This window comes from Phacochoerus africanus, chromosome 1 (assembly GCF_016906955.1).
Source record: "Phacochoerus africanus isolate WHEZ1 chromosome 1, ROS_Pafr_v1, whole genome shotgun sequence".
In the NCBI taxonomy this organism is placed as follows: domain Eukaryota; kingdom Metazoa; phylum Chordata; class Mammalia; order Artiodactyla; family Suidae; genus Phacochoerus; species Phacochoerus africanus.
The window spans coordinates 102,694,382-102,708,701 of record NC_062544.1 but is presented as its reverse complement, the minus strand read 5'-3'; the positions used below and the strand labels follow the sequence as shown (position 1 = coordinate 102,708,701).

The following is a 14,320-nucleotide window of genomic DNA, read 5'->3' as shown; positions in this document are numbered from 1 at the left end:
GAAAGTGGGCCCATCTGTTTGTCTGCCAGTCCAGTTATGCTCAGGAGATGAATGATTTCCTGCTTGAGGCAATCCTATCGGCAGCTGCTAGTGTGCATTTTAATCAAAGATGGGGAGTGACAAGGCTGGTAAGTAGCAGAGCTGGGATTTGAACCCAAGGCATTCGTGTTCAAGGGCATGCCGTTTCCTGTAACTGCCGCCCCCCCCCCCCACACACACACACCCACACAACTTCCTCCTACAGTGGCAATTTAAATGCCCTTCATTTTTTCCAACACAGCCACTTCCTTGGTTGACCTTTGTATGGAAGCTGGTCACTGAGGCTCCAATCTGGGCCCCCAACCTGCTCTGAACCCATCCCGCACCTCCTGAGCGCAACCCTGGGTCACTTCCCAAGAGAGCAGGTGGCAGAAAAGGTTTGGACCACAGCTACCTCCCTGGGGAAGGCCAACATCACCCCCAGAGGCTCCCTCCTTCCCCACAAATACCACAGCAGTGATTCCACAGGGCGAAATTACAGTCAGATCCAAGACAGCAACTGGAGATTAGAAACCTTAAACCCATTGGGTTTGCTTTCATGCATTTGATCCCCAAACCAAAACTTCCTCAGGGACCCACATTTTGGTCACAGGAGTGGAATTCAATCACTGCGTGTCCACCACACCTCAGGAAAACCCCAGGAATCCCTCCACATCCCTTACTGGGCAAAACGCAGCCGAGACCTGCACAGACGGCAAGTCAGTGCCAGGAAAGCCACCTGATCACACCAAGTCCTTCACTCCGAGAGAAGGAAACAGGTGGTGTTCCATGCCCAACTGGGAAAGAACAGAGGCACAGGCAGGGTCCCACCCTGGAGAGGTATTAGCGCCCCCCCCCCCCCCCCCGCCCATTCTACAAGGGAGTAAAAGGGTCCTTAGAAACTGCTGCTCTGGCTCAGGGCTCAGATCCCAGTAGATGCAGCTGGAGAAGGAAGCACAGCAAAGAGTTGAGGTTTTCCTTCCCCATCTGAGAGCACCAAGTAAACATTAAAATCCAAGAGGCAGGAGTTCCCATCATGGTGCAGCAGAAATGAATCCGACTAGGAACCGTGAGGTTGCTGGTTCGATCCCTGGCCTCGCTCAGTGGGTTAAGGATCCAGTGTTGCCATGAGCTGTGGTGTAGGTCGCAGACACAGCTCAGATCTGGCATGGTTCTGGCTGTGGCGTAGGCCAGCGGCTACAGCTCCAACTAGACCCCTAGCCTGGGAACCTCCACATCTTGCAGGTGTGGCCCTAAAAAGACAAAAAAAAAAAAAAATCCAAGAAGCAGAGCAAGCTCCAAGAGAACTCTGAGAGGTCTGATTCTTTTAGTCTTTCTCTTGGTTTCTGGGCAAAATTTTCTTCTCCAAGAAAAATAAGTCAATAACTTTACATTTACTTTTTCTAAAATGTCATCAGCACCTTAGAAGTGTGGACTTATGTCCCAGATGTCAGGCCAGAGCTTCCCAGAATGGAAGTGACCTCCCTCCTGCTCTCTGAGAGAAGGAAGAGGCATGCAAAATGCTAGGATTTCCCTCACACCTGTCAGGATGGCCATCGTCAAAAAGGCCACAAATAACCAAGGTCGGTGAGGATGTGGAGAAAAGGGAAGCCTTGTACACCAGTTGTGGGAATGTAAGTTGGTGCAGACACTGTGGAAAATAGTATAGAGTTTCCTCAAAAAACTAAAAATAGAACTCCCATATGACCCAGCAATTTCACTCCTAGAAAACAAAAACACCAATTTGAAGAAGATATGTGCAACCCAATGTTCAATGCAGCACTATTTACAACAGCCAAGACATGAAAGCAACCTAAGTGTCTATTAACATATGAGAGGATCAAAACCACACCACACCAAATCCTTGTATATATGGATACAAATATACAATGGAATATTACTCGGGCATAAACAAAGAATGAAATAATACCATTTGCAAGTGCATGGAGGACCTGAAGGGCATTATGCTTAGTGACATAAGTCAGAGAAAGACAAATACTGTATGTTATCACTTAAATGTGGAATCTAAAAAATAAAACCAATGAGTGAATAAAACCAGTGAGTGAATATAACAGAAACAGTCTCACAGATGCAGAGAACGAAACAGCTGTTACCAGGAGGGAGAGGGAAGGAGGGAGGGGTTAGACAGGGAGCAGATTAAGAGGTACAAACTACTGTGTATAAAATAAATACACTACAAGCATATACTGTACAGCACAGCACAGGGAATACAGTCAATATTTTATAACTTTAAATGGAGTATAATTGCATAAAAATATTGAACCACTATGTTGTACACTTGAAACTCATAAATCAACTATAAAATTTTTTTAGTAGTTCCCATTGTGGTTCTGACTAGTATCTATGAGGATGCAGATTCGATCTCTAGCCCTGCTCAGTGGGTTAAGGATCTGGCACTGCTGTTGAGCTGTGGTATAGGTCACAGACATAGCTCAGATCTAGCATTGCTGTAGCTGAGACATAGGCTGGCAGCTATAGCTCCTATTCGAGCCTTAGGCTGGGGGTTTCCATATGCTGTGGGTGTGGCCCTAAAAAGAAAAAAAAAAAATTAGGATTTTTATAACTCTAGGATTTACAATCCCACAGGGTTCCAATTAGTCATCTCAGATCCTTTTTTGGAAGCAAACAGACATATACATGAATACAAAGAAATGCAGATTTATGTACATACAGCATGACCAAAATTTTAGAGACCACATCTAATAGTGTCTTACACAAGACTCTTTCATTCATTTCTGTATTGAATGCTGACATTCAAATTTCATGAATGAATGAATCAACACATGTACTAAAAGTAAACTTTTAGTGTCTAAAGTCAGGATGAAGATGACTATTTGTTTCAAACATCAAAGTAACATCAGAAATAGCTACTCATATTTATCTAAGGTTTACTATGTGCTGCATGTTATGTTCCAGGTTCTGCAGACAGCATCTCATTTAACCCCCCCACAACGTAATGAATGACAACACTTATTAAATTGTCTTCTTTTACAGAGGAGGGATTGAGGCTCAAATAGCTGAAGTAACTTGCCAATAACAGACAGCTCCTCACTGGGGGCTAAGCCAGGCAGGCAGGGCCACTTGTGCATCTTGGCAGTCCCCCTTTTACAGCACAGACCAAAGATTTGGTTGTTGCTGGGGAACCAGGGGTTACAATGAAGGCCGAGCCAGGAAGAACCCTACCCCACTGCAGAATCTGGAAAAGAGGTATCAGGACCCTGTGTGGCCTTTGGGGTATCCAGGACACAGCCAACTTTGAGACCTGCGAGCATTGTAGCATTTTAACACTGGACAGTCCAGAACGGGTGGGAGAGGTCACCTGGGCTTAAATGCTCTAAGGGATGAGCTGAGATGGAGGACATTCATTTCACGTTTTTTATGTTCAGATCTGGGGGACACAAATTACCCTCACTTGCACATTGTTGGCCACTTGTGCAGAAATTCTGATTCCGTATGGAATGGAAGAATTGTTATTATTTTATAATAATAAATAATTGTAATATTCTATTACATATTTTCATAAATAATTTTATTATATAATAATATTGTTGTAATTATAATTTCTATAATAATAATAGTTTCCTTAATAATGTTACAAATCCAGGGGTGAATCCCAGCCACTGGCCACCATGGCCACTACCTCCCCATCCACTCTCCCAGCAGACCTTCCTGAATAAGCCACGGGAGCCAGAAGGACTGAACCGAGCAGATGGAGGGATGGTAATGAAAGCAGTCCAGGGAGGTTAGGATGGATACATGGAATATGCTAACATGCCCCCTCTTTCCTAGGATACTTGCATCTTAATACAGACCTAGTGAGAGAGCAGGCCCTACAAACGCCCCTGGCACAATCAAGGCATCTCTGTGCCCTGAGTGATCATGCATCTCTGGAGAGCAAAACCCCAGTATCTCGACATAGGTAGCCAGTGGGTCATGAATAAGCATCTGTAAAGGGTCTAACAGGGAAGGTCCCTTGGCTGTGATTCCAGAACTTTTTCAGGAAAACAGGATAGAATCTCACAACACAGATGCTTGAGTGCCTGGAAGCCCCAAATTCAGACTCAACTTCTTTTTTTTTGTGCCACACCCCTGGCACATCGAAGTTTCCAGGCCAGGAAATGAACCCGAGCCATGGCAGGGGTCCAAGCTGCTGTAGTGACAATGCCAGATCTTTAACCTGCTGCACCACAAAGGAACTTCCAGACTCAACTTTTTTTTTTTTTTTTTTACAGCCTCACCCTCAGCTCATGTAAGTTCTCCAGCTAGGGGTCAAACTGGAGCTGCAGCCGCAGGCCTACACCACAGCAACACTGAGGCACAGAGGTGCTGTCTGCCCAAGTCACACGGCAGCAGAGTGGTTGAGCTGGGGCCTGCACCTTTGCCTGTCAAGAATTCAAGAGTCTAGGAGTTCCCGTTGTGGCTCAGTGGGTTACAAACCCAACCTAGTGTCTGTGAGGATGCTGGTCTCTCTCAGTAGGTTAAGGATCCAGCATTGCTGCAACCTGCCCCACAGGTCACAAATGCAGCTCTGTGCCCCAGTGTTCCACTCTGTGAATGGGGCTACAGCAACAATCAGCTGAAGCAACAACAGAGAACATAAGTGCACTAATACATGTGAAGTATGTGGACAATACTCCACATGAGCTAAGCACTCAATAAATACATTGTTGCTACTACTGCAAACTTAAACTCCCTGCAGAAGCCCTTTTTGTCCTTCCAAAAAGCAGAAATTGGGGTCCAAGTGAGCCTGTAGTTTCAAAGACTAGATTTTTCCCAGTCTTGGATTCACTTTAACTTCCCAAGGCTCCCTCTGGCATTAAAAAAAAAAAAAAAAAAAAAGTCCTCATAAAACATACCTACTCTGGTTCACAGGGCTCTGAGGTCCTGCTGCTCCCTCTGGTCAAGAGCTTAAGGTAAGGCAGAGCTTTCTTTCTCCTCTGCCCCTCACCTGAGACCTCCCTGAGGTCAGGAAGATGCACCCTAGGAGTCGACTTCGGGCTGATTCTAACAGCCCAGAATCCTATGCTCCTCACACTGATACAGTGGGATGAGTAAAGGCACAGATGATACCCCAGTCCCACGACAGGCCGAGGAACACAACTCACACTTCCTAACACAGTGATTCACACACAATGGGCTCCATGGCAGCCACGGAGGTGTGCACCACCTCCTGCTGATAGCCAGGGAGCATCACTTGACAGTCTCCAGCTGGGCTCCCTGGAGGCAATCAAGTCAAGGCCACGCTCTTCCCAGGCAGCCACAGAGACTGATTATGATCATGGGGTAAAGGATGGGGAGGGTGTCCCTGATTGAGCTGAATGAGGTTTTTTTTTGTTAGTTAGTTTGTTTTTTGGCCACACCTACAGCACAGATCCCAGGCTAGGGATCCAACCTAAGCCAAAGCAGTAACAATACTGGATTCCTAACCAGGAAACTCTGGTTGGCTGAGATTTTATTCAGATCTGCATCTAAGGCTGGCCCTGCCCAATCCTGTTTCCTCCACCTGTTCTTTCCCTGGCTTACCCCCCACCCTAATACTTCCCTTTCACTCCTACCTGTCTTAGCATCTGCTTACAAGAGGATGAAACTGACACAGGCCCCCAGGCAATGTGTATCAATCACTGAGGCTGGGACGACCTTGGATAAGGCATTAAGTCTTGGTTCTCCAACTGGGAAACTGGAAACCACTCACCACATTGTCCCACAGATTCAGCTAGAGACTCTGACACTTGTGAAAGTGTTGGACCTCTTGTAGATGCCCAACAATTACTATCTGATGGGCTCATTCATTTTGATTTCTTACAGTTACATGCTGCTCCTTTGAAAGCAAATGATTTCTAAAAACACCATGGCTGCTTTTAATAAATGTGAAAACGGCATTTTCCCCATACAAATCACAATGGGAGTTACCAAAAGGAGACGTTTCCTAACCAGGTCACCGGGGACCCAGAGCTGGCTGCAGGCTGGCCCCCTCACAATCTCACACTCCCAACTGTTAGAAACTGGCTGAGATGAATGTCTGCTTGCCCTGGAAGGTTCTCTCTCAAACAAGACAGCTGCCTCTGCCCCAACCAGTGTTCAGCACCAGCTCAGGAAACAGCACCTCACCAGCTTCTTGAGATCTTCAGGGAAAAGTCCTAGAAATCCCAAGGGACACTTTCCGAGTCAAGCCTCATACACGTGTCATCCCTCCCCTTTTCCTGGTCACATTAGCAGCATGCAGAACTCCCCAGACCAGAGATCAAACCCATGCCACAGCTACAACCAGAGCCACAGCAGTGACAATGCTGGATCCTTATCCCACTCTGCCACCAGGGAACTCTGTGTCCTCCCTTCTTGAGTGCTGTGGGAAAGGGGGCTCTGCAGGGCCAGTAAGAACAAGGAGCAAGGTCTAAAAAAGATACTTTCAGAAAATCCAGATGGGGAAGTGCAGAGACAGCCCGCCCTGAGAGTCTGGGACAGAAGAATTTGGCAAAGACGTCACCAGAGGTTTATGAGAAGGCCTGGCTGCCTTCACCACTTCTGGGTGTCTCCTCACAGAGACTGGAAGGGTGTGGGTGGGGAGCAGGGCCCAGGATCCCAGGGTCTCCCTCCTGAAGGTTCTACCTGCACGGGCTCTCCTCTGCCCTTCTGAATACCCGTGCCTGCCCCAAGACAAGCCTCTCCCCCACAGGAGCCACATCTTACTTCTGCCTGACACACAAGACTAGACCCTCACAATCTTCTCACCCATCAGACTGTGAGTGTGCATTTTGCATTTTCGAATCCCCAGCCCTTAGCACAGAGCAGGCATGCTAATGTTGATGGATGAAAAGAGGCTGCCTACTATTAAGTCTTAGTTGTTTTTTTTTTTCCTTATTTTTTTGTTTTCCTTTTTACAGCCATACCTACAGCATATGGAAGTTCCCAGGCTAGAGGTCAAATCAGAGCTACAGCTGCCGGCCTATACCACAGCCACAGCAATGCAGGATCTGAACCACCTCTGTGACCTACACCACAGCTCACTGCAAGACCAGATCCTTAATCCAATGAGTGGGGCCATGGATCAAATCTGCATCCTCATGGATACTACTCAGGTTCGTTTCCACTGAGTCACGCAGAAACTCCAATTTTTAGTTAATTTAAGCTCCCTCATTTGGGTTAATTTTTTCTCATATTGCCTTTTGATCTCCATCTAAGACACAAGTCATCGCTTCAAACCAGCACTGTCCAGTAGAACTTTCAGTGATGATGAAAACGTTTTGCATGTTTGTCCAATACGGTAGCCATGAGGCACACGTGGCTATTGAGCACCTGAAATGTGGCTAGTGTGACTGCAGAACTGAATTTTTCATTTTATTTTATTCAGTTGTAATTACTTTTAAAGAGCACTCTGGCTCGTGGCAACTGCACTGGCAGCGGAATCGGCTAGCTTGTGCTTTTAATTCCCAATCTTCACGCAAACAGAGGATGTTACGTTCCCCTTGGCTCTGAATGGCCTCCTGTTCCTCCCTGAATGATGCTCTGACAACCTCAACAAAGCAAAACGCCGGCGCCTCTTCCATTTCCGAGCACTTGCTCTGTGCCTGAGCACGGCCATCCTGACGTGTCCCGGGAGATGGGGCAGGAAGCACGTCTCCAGAAAGGAAGCCAGCGCACCCAGACACCTCGGACTCCCAGGCTTCTGGGACAGAGAGGAAGGAGGGGAGGGGAGGGTGTGAAAGAGACCCACTTTGGGGGCTGGACGCCAGCCCGGCTGCATTTATTTCTCTCACAGGGTATTACAGTTGCCTGCCCTGCAGCTGAGGGACCAGTCCGTCTCTAAGGGAAGGGAACAGAAATCTGCTTTGTCCATGTTCCCTGGCACCTCCTGCTATTGTTCAAAGGGGTAAGAAGACCCAGGGGTGGGGGTGTCTAGGAGAAATATGCTAGCTCTGGGAAGGCAGATGCCCTCTGGGAAAAAAAAAAAAAAAAAATGAGTCCTTTGCATGTCTGCATCCAAACTGATACAAATGACATCTATTACACTGTCTGGAATATTCAAGTCCACCTAGCCATGGGAGCAGCTCCCTGCCCAAAGCACAGAGGCAGAGGGGCCACTCAAGCCAAACACCTGCAGAGAGGATGGGTCTGGGACTGTTTTCAATGCAACATGACAGCAGATGCAGGACTCAGTCCTCAGTGCCCAGAAAAACAAGGCCATCCCATTCAGTACACAGAGACCTATGGCCCCTTATCAGTGACAATTTTGGTTTAAAAAAGAACTGATATCCCTGGTGGCTCAGCGGGTTAAGGCTCTGGCATTGTCACTGTTGTGGCTCTGGCTACTGAGTGGAGCAGGTTCGATCCCTGTCCCAGGAAATTCCACGTGCAGCAAATAAATAAGAGCTGATAGGAATGCTCAGTTATGGGATGAGGGAAGAAGTCCTAGTCCTACTGACAGCACATGCAGACACTCTGAGATGTGCACCTGAGGGGCCCTTAACTCTGTCCCTTGCAGAGCCCTCGCTGACTGTGGTACCTGGGCTCCCTCCTTTACCCTGCACACAACTAATCCTTCCCTCTGTAAAAAGCTGTTTAATTAGCACAAAGTAAACCTATTAAACCACTGAAATTGAATGAAGAAGCTAAAGAGTAATAATTTCTGCTCAGGAAGAAAGACACCAAAACAAGGCTTTGTGAACATTGCCTTCTTCTCCTTTCAGAGTTTCATTATTTGTCGTCTGTAAGTCTGTCACTTACCTCCCACCCCCCAACTTGACTCTCTGCGATCTCTTTTTGAGTCCCTCTCATGGAGGTGGCTATGTTCTTCCAATGAACTGGAGCAGCTCCTCTGGTAAATTACTCCAAAACACCAGCGCCTGAGTAAGTTAATATATTTCTCTAAAGTACACACTTCAGCTCCATTGGCACTTTGGAAATGCAGAGAAAATGCCTTAAAACCCCCCTCCTCATAAGTTCCCTTGTGGCACCGCAGGTTAAGCATCTAGCATTGCCACAGCTGTGGGCACAGGCTGCAACTGTGCTGTGGAGGGGTCAGTCCTGGCCCGGGAACTTCCACATTTCACATGCCGTGGGCATGGCCAAAAAAAAAAAAAAAAGATTTAATGCAATAAACTTCTAAAAAAAAAAACCCTCCTCCTCTCTAAACCAGCAATTCTAAGCCCAGGAACTTATTCAAAGGAAATAATTAAGGATGTCCGCAAGCCTTTCGTTAAAAGGATGTTTACCCTGCCGCTGTTTATAATTGTGAGTAATTGGAAACAACCTGCATGCCCCTCAAAGCTAAAAGATCCAGGGCCCAAGGAAGAGACCCATAATGAGTCATTAAGTCAATCAACCAACCCTAGAGCTAAGAGCTAAGGTGGACACCTAAAGTAGATCCAGATTCTGCAGGGCCTGAATCCTACAAATACAGGGCTACTACTTTGAATTAATACAAAATTAAGAGTATAGAATTAGGCACAGGGCCTTGGTAAGGGGCTTATGCAAGTGAGAGGCCTTTGGTGGAAGTTTCATTAGCCTTGTAGTAAATCTAGACGATAAAGAAAAGAAAGGAGAAAATAGGAGATGCTGTCAGTCTCTTGCTTCAAAGGCCCCAGTGTATCTAGACTGGGCAGCATAACCAGCAGAGAATAATGTTCAAGGTCCAAGACCAAGAAGCTGAGGGGGGAGAGGGGGAAGGGAGAGGAGAGAAAAAGAACAGTGAAGATGCTCGGAAGAAATAGCAAGAGGACAGAAGTCAAGGGGATAAGCAGAAACTAAGACCGGGGGGGGGGGGGGGAAGAAAAGCTGCTTTAGAACAATTTCAGGAGTTTTCAGTAAACTGGCAGAGCAGGTTAAGTATCTGGCATTGTCACCGCTGTGGCGCAGGTTCAATCCCTGGCCCTAAAACTTTCACATGCAAAAGCATGGCCAAAAAAAGAAAGAGTTTATATTTAAAAAAAGAAAAAGAAAAAATATTTATGACTGTGCCACTTTGCTGTAGAGCAGAAATCGGCACAACACTGTAAATTAATTACACTTTAATTTTAAAAAATAATAATTAAAACAATTTCAGTAGAGATTAGTTGGTACTTGAAAAACTACAGAAACAAGCACTCAATAAAAAAAAAAGCAGCCCACTCAGTAGCAGAAGCGGAGGGGGTGCTTTTGAGACCAGCAGTCTGGCGGTGATGGGCTCCCATGGAACCGTGAAATATCTGCCCCACATCTTCACTTCACAAAGCTACACCCTTGCACAACTGTCCATTCTCACCCCCTCTCTGCCTTGTATTCTGGGTCTTTTCCTGCACTGGTCAAAATAATTTACACCGCAGAGCCTACCATCCCCTTTTTAAAATAAAACAGGCTGAACTCTTTTTTCAGGCCAGATCTGCTCTGGACTCCCCCCAGCTTCTTCAGAGCTGGGGCAGCTTTCACCTGTAGCCCACCCAAATCCAGGTAATAGGGTCCTGATGCCTCTCTTCCCTGTAGGAGCATAAAGAGCCCAAAGACCCAGGAGGCCATGCAGCTGCAGATCCCACACCATGCTCCAGCACCTCTGCCTGCCCTCCCCAACTGCCCCCTGCCCAGAGTGGCCCTTCTATTCTGGACAGCCTTCCTCCACTTGTGTTTTGTGCCAAGGTCACACAGTCCCAGAGCCCAGCCTAGGATTCTGAGATGTGGTCTCTAACTTCTCCTGCCCAGGCTGCATTCACTACCAAATCCAAAGTCCTCAGTGAACTCTGAGTCTGGGAGATATAGAAAAGGTGAAGGCCTGCTTTGCTTTAAAAGGGGGATCTGGCAAGTGCAGGAAAAGACAGTTGGCCTTGAACTCAGCAACTGTGATAAATGATAGGGAGGGAGATGGGAAACCAGAAAAGAGCTACACAACAACTTTAAAAACTGGTTCTCTTGAAGGCAACTCTCCTAAACAGCATGACTGTAAAGGGCTGGCTGGTCACCGAGTCCTTGCTTTTCCAGGAATGCTCCAGGACTCAAAACTACAATCCCTCCCTTTTCCATCAGCCTCTGTCCAGTTCTAAGCAGAACTACATCATGAGCACACACGATTGACCTCTCCCTCCAAGCGTACAACCCCTAGGGATGCACACAGTGGTGACCACACAATAAAACCAGCCCAGGGCTAGTTGTCACCTGGACCCCCACTGGGGAACTCTTCACACCCTAATGCTTTGAGGAGGGGGGTGAGCCTCATATGGCTGTTTCATTCACTCTTGTCCAGGAGAAAAGTCCAAGGAGTGATCAACCTCCCCTGGGGCATCTCCTCTGGGCCTGGACACTCAAGCTCTATTTCCCTTAGCAGATGGTGCTTAATGGGAAGAGCGCCCACCCCTTGGGATTCTGAGGGGGTCACTCAGGAGGCAACTGGACTCGGTGACCTCTACTGAGCGCTTATCTCCTGGTCAGCAGCCCCATGTGAGATGAGGACCAGGCTGCCCCAGAAATCACCCGCTAGCCCCATGAGCCTAGTTACTGGGGGGTCGTGGACCATCCCCCCCCCCACCCCCCGCCTCCCAGACCCTCTCAGCTTCCACAGAGGGTCTGGTAAGAGAAGAGGCGACAACACACTAGGCCTCCTCCGCGCACACCCAGCCCACTCCCCTAGCACTTCGCATCTCGGGGATACTCTACTTCCTGCGCAGCCGGCAGGAGGGGCTCAAAGCCGGGAAGGGGTGAATGGGGTGTCACCAAGGGTTCCCCAAACCGAGGAGTCCTGTCTCCCAGGCCCGGGGAGTCAGGATGCTGGAGGAACCAAGTTACTCTACGACCCAGAGAGTTAAGCTAAGTCTAGCTGGGAAGGCGAGGGGGCAACCCCGGCGGCTCTCAAACCCGGGCAGGAGCCCGATCGATCCCCTCCGACTCGACTCGGGCGCCCGCTCCGGCGTCCGCTGGACCGGGACCGGCGTCCTCCCTTCTCCCCGCCTTCCCTTGGCAGCCCGGCTGCGCGCAACAGAGACATTTAAATCACCCCCTCGGGAAGGCGGCGTGGAGAGGCCGGAAAGGCGGTGGCGGCAGCCGAGGGTCTGAGGCCTGCCCGGGGTCGGGGTCCGGGCTGGGGCCGGAGGGCACTCACCAGCGCGTGTTGTCGTGGAAGTGTTCCAGCACCGCGTAGCCGAAGAAGGACCCGGCAGGACCCTGGAAGCGCACCGGGCGCTGCGGGTCGAGATTGTATGCGCCCGCGGGAGTCCCCGCGGCCACCAGCGCCAGGAACAGCGCGCAGAGCCGCCCGGCGCCCCTCCGCGCCGCCGGGCCGCCCATCCCCAGCCGGCCGCCGCCCTCCCCTGTGCCCCGCGAGCAGGGCGCCGAGCGTGCCGGCAGCGGGGCCTCAGGGTCCGCCGACGGCGGAGAAGCTCCCGGGGGCCGGAGCTCCGCGGGGGAACGCGGGCGCAACGCGGCGGAGGGCGGAGGGCAGTGAGCTGAGCGGGCGCTGCAAGCGAGCACAGGGGCGGCCCGGAGCGGGCGGCGTCCTCTGTCCGGCGGAGAAGTGTGAGCGCTTGGAGCGAGCCGGTCCCGGCCCGGGCGGCGCTGGACTGCAGAGAGGCGCGCCCGCGGGGTGGGCGGCCTGGGCGGCCAGCGGCCGGACGGCGCTGCAGCGCCCCCTGCGGGCCACGAGCCTCCAGCCGCCGCCCGCAGCGGAAGAGAAGTCCAGTCGCCCCACCTTCCTGGTCCCGAGGCAATTCTAAACCTCCCCGCAGTCCTGCCAGGTGTCACACTCAAACTGAGAACCGGTGAAGGCGGGTGAAGTTTATACTCCAGCCCCGCCCATCCGCTATCTCTTCACCCAGCTCTGAGATAACCCTTAGCCCGCAAGCGCTCCAGAAACGCCAGCTGATGCCAATAACGATGATAGCCACGTGGGAGCGAGCAGAGGACATCTTCGCGGGATAATCACCTGGCTTCCTCGCAGCTGGTGCGTACATGTGATCCCTGCAACAGCAGCAGCACCTGAGAACTTGGAAATGCCAGTCAGCAGGTCCTATTGAATCAAAACCTCCGCTTGGGTGGATGGGTCGGGGTGTGTGTAAAATTTACTATCTTAGCCATCTTTAAGTGGACAGTGTGGTGGCATTAAGTACATTTACATTGTTGTGCAGACATGACACCAATCTCTAGGAATTACCTTGCAAAACTGTAACTATATTCATGAAACATTAACTCCTCATTTATTCCCTCCCCCTAGCCCTTGGCAACAAATTGTATGAATTCAACTACTCAAAGTACCCCCACACGGGTGGAATCATACAATATTTGTCTTTTTGTGCTTGGCAATCCACTTAGCATAATGCCCTCAAGGTCCATCCTTGTTGTAGCATGCATCAGAATCTTTTCTTTTTTCCTTTCTTTCTTTCTATTTTTAATCTTTTTTAGGGCCACACCTGTGGCATATGGAGGTTCCCAGGCTAGGGGTTAAATCCGAGCTGTATCTACTGGCCTAAGCCACAGCTCAGGGCAACGTCCAGATCCTTAACCGAGTGTGCAAGGCAAGGGATCAAACCTGCGTCCTAACGGATACTAATCAGATTTGTTTCTGTTGAGCCTCAATGCGAACTCCCAGAATTTCTTTGCCTTTTAAAGACCACATAATATTCCATTGATGTACACACTATATTTTCTTTATTGATCCGTGGATTGACACTTGGTTTGTTTCCACTTTGGGGCTATTGTAAATAATACTGCTATGAATATAGGTGTATAGTTACCTGTTCCAGATAAATGCCTTCAAGTTCTTCAGGGTGTACACCCAGAAGTGGAATACCTGGATCATATGGTAGTTGTTTAACTTTTTGAGACTGCCATACTGCTTTCCGCAGTCACTGCACCATTTTACATCCCCACAAAGAGCGCAGGGTTTCCATTTCTCTATATTTTCATAACACTTGTTATTTTCTGGTTTTGGGGGGGGGCGGTTTGTTTTCTAAATAGCAAGTCAAAAAAAAAAAAGCAGTAAAATTAAATTGGGAAAAGTTGGTTTTAGTCCAATTTCCCCAAGCTTTTTTCTCTGTCCCAGCTGCCCAGCCTCACTAGTGGCACCCCATGGCTGCCCAGTCACCTAAGAGAGCTCAGCACAAAGTTTTACACCTATTTCTTGTCATACCCAATCTAACCAGTCTTGTTTTTTCTACCTCCTCAAGCTTCCAAATCCATTCATTCATCCTCATCTGTACTGCGTAGTGTTCAATTCAAGCCCATGTCTTTCCTTGACCATTTAACCATAATCATTACCTTTTTAATGTGTACAAAATTTGCAGTGATGTCAGCTTTTTCATGCCTGTAATTTGTGGTTTTGGTCTTTATT

At 48.9% G+C, this 14,320-nt stretch overlaps 1 protein-coding gene across 1 annotated transcript in view; it reads right to left on the bottom strand.

Annotated features, from left to right (window-relative positions):
• ITGA9 (integrin subunit alpha 9) overlaps positions 1-12,542 on the bottom strand; it is a 355,238-nt gene extending 342,696 nt beyond the window's left edge. Inside the window, exon 1 of the mRNA XM_047770180.1 lies at positions 12,098-12,542. Coding sequence (XP_047626136.1) covers positions 12,098-12,282 — 185 coding nt within the window. The 5' untranslated portion in view covers positions 12,283-12,542. The remainder of the gene's footprint in view (positions 1-12,097) is intronic.
• Positions 12,543-14,320: the final 1,778 nt, after the last annotated feature.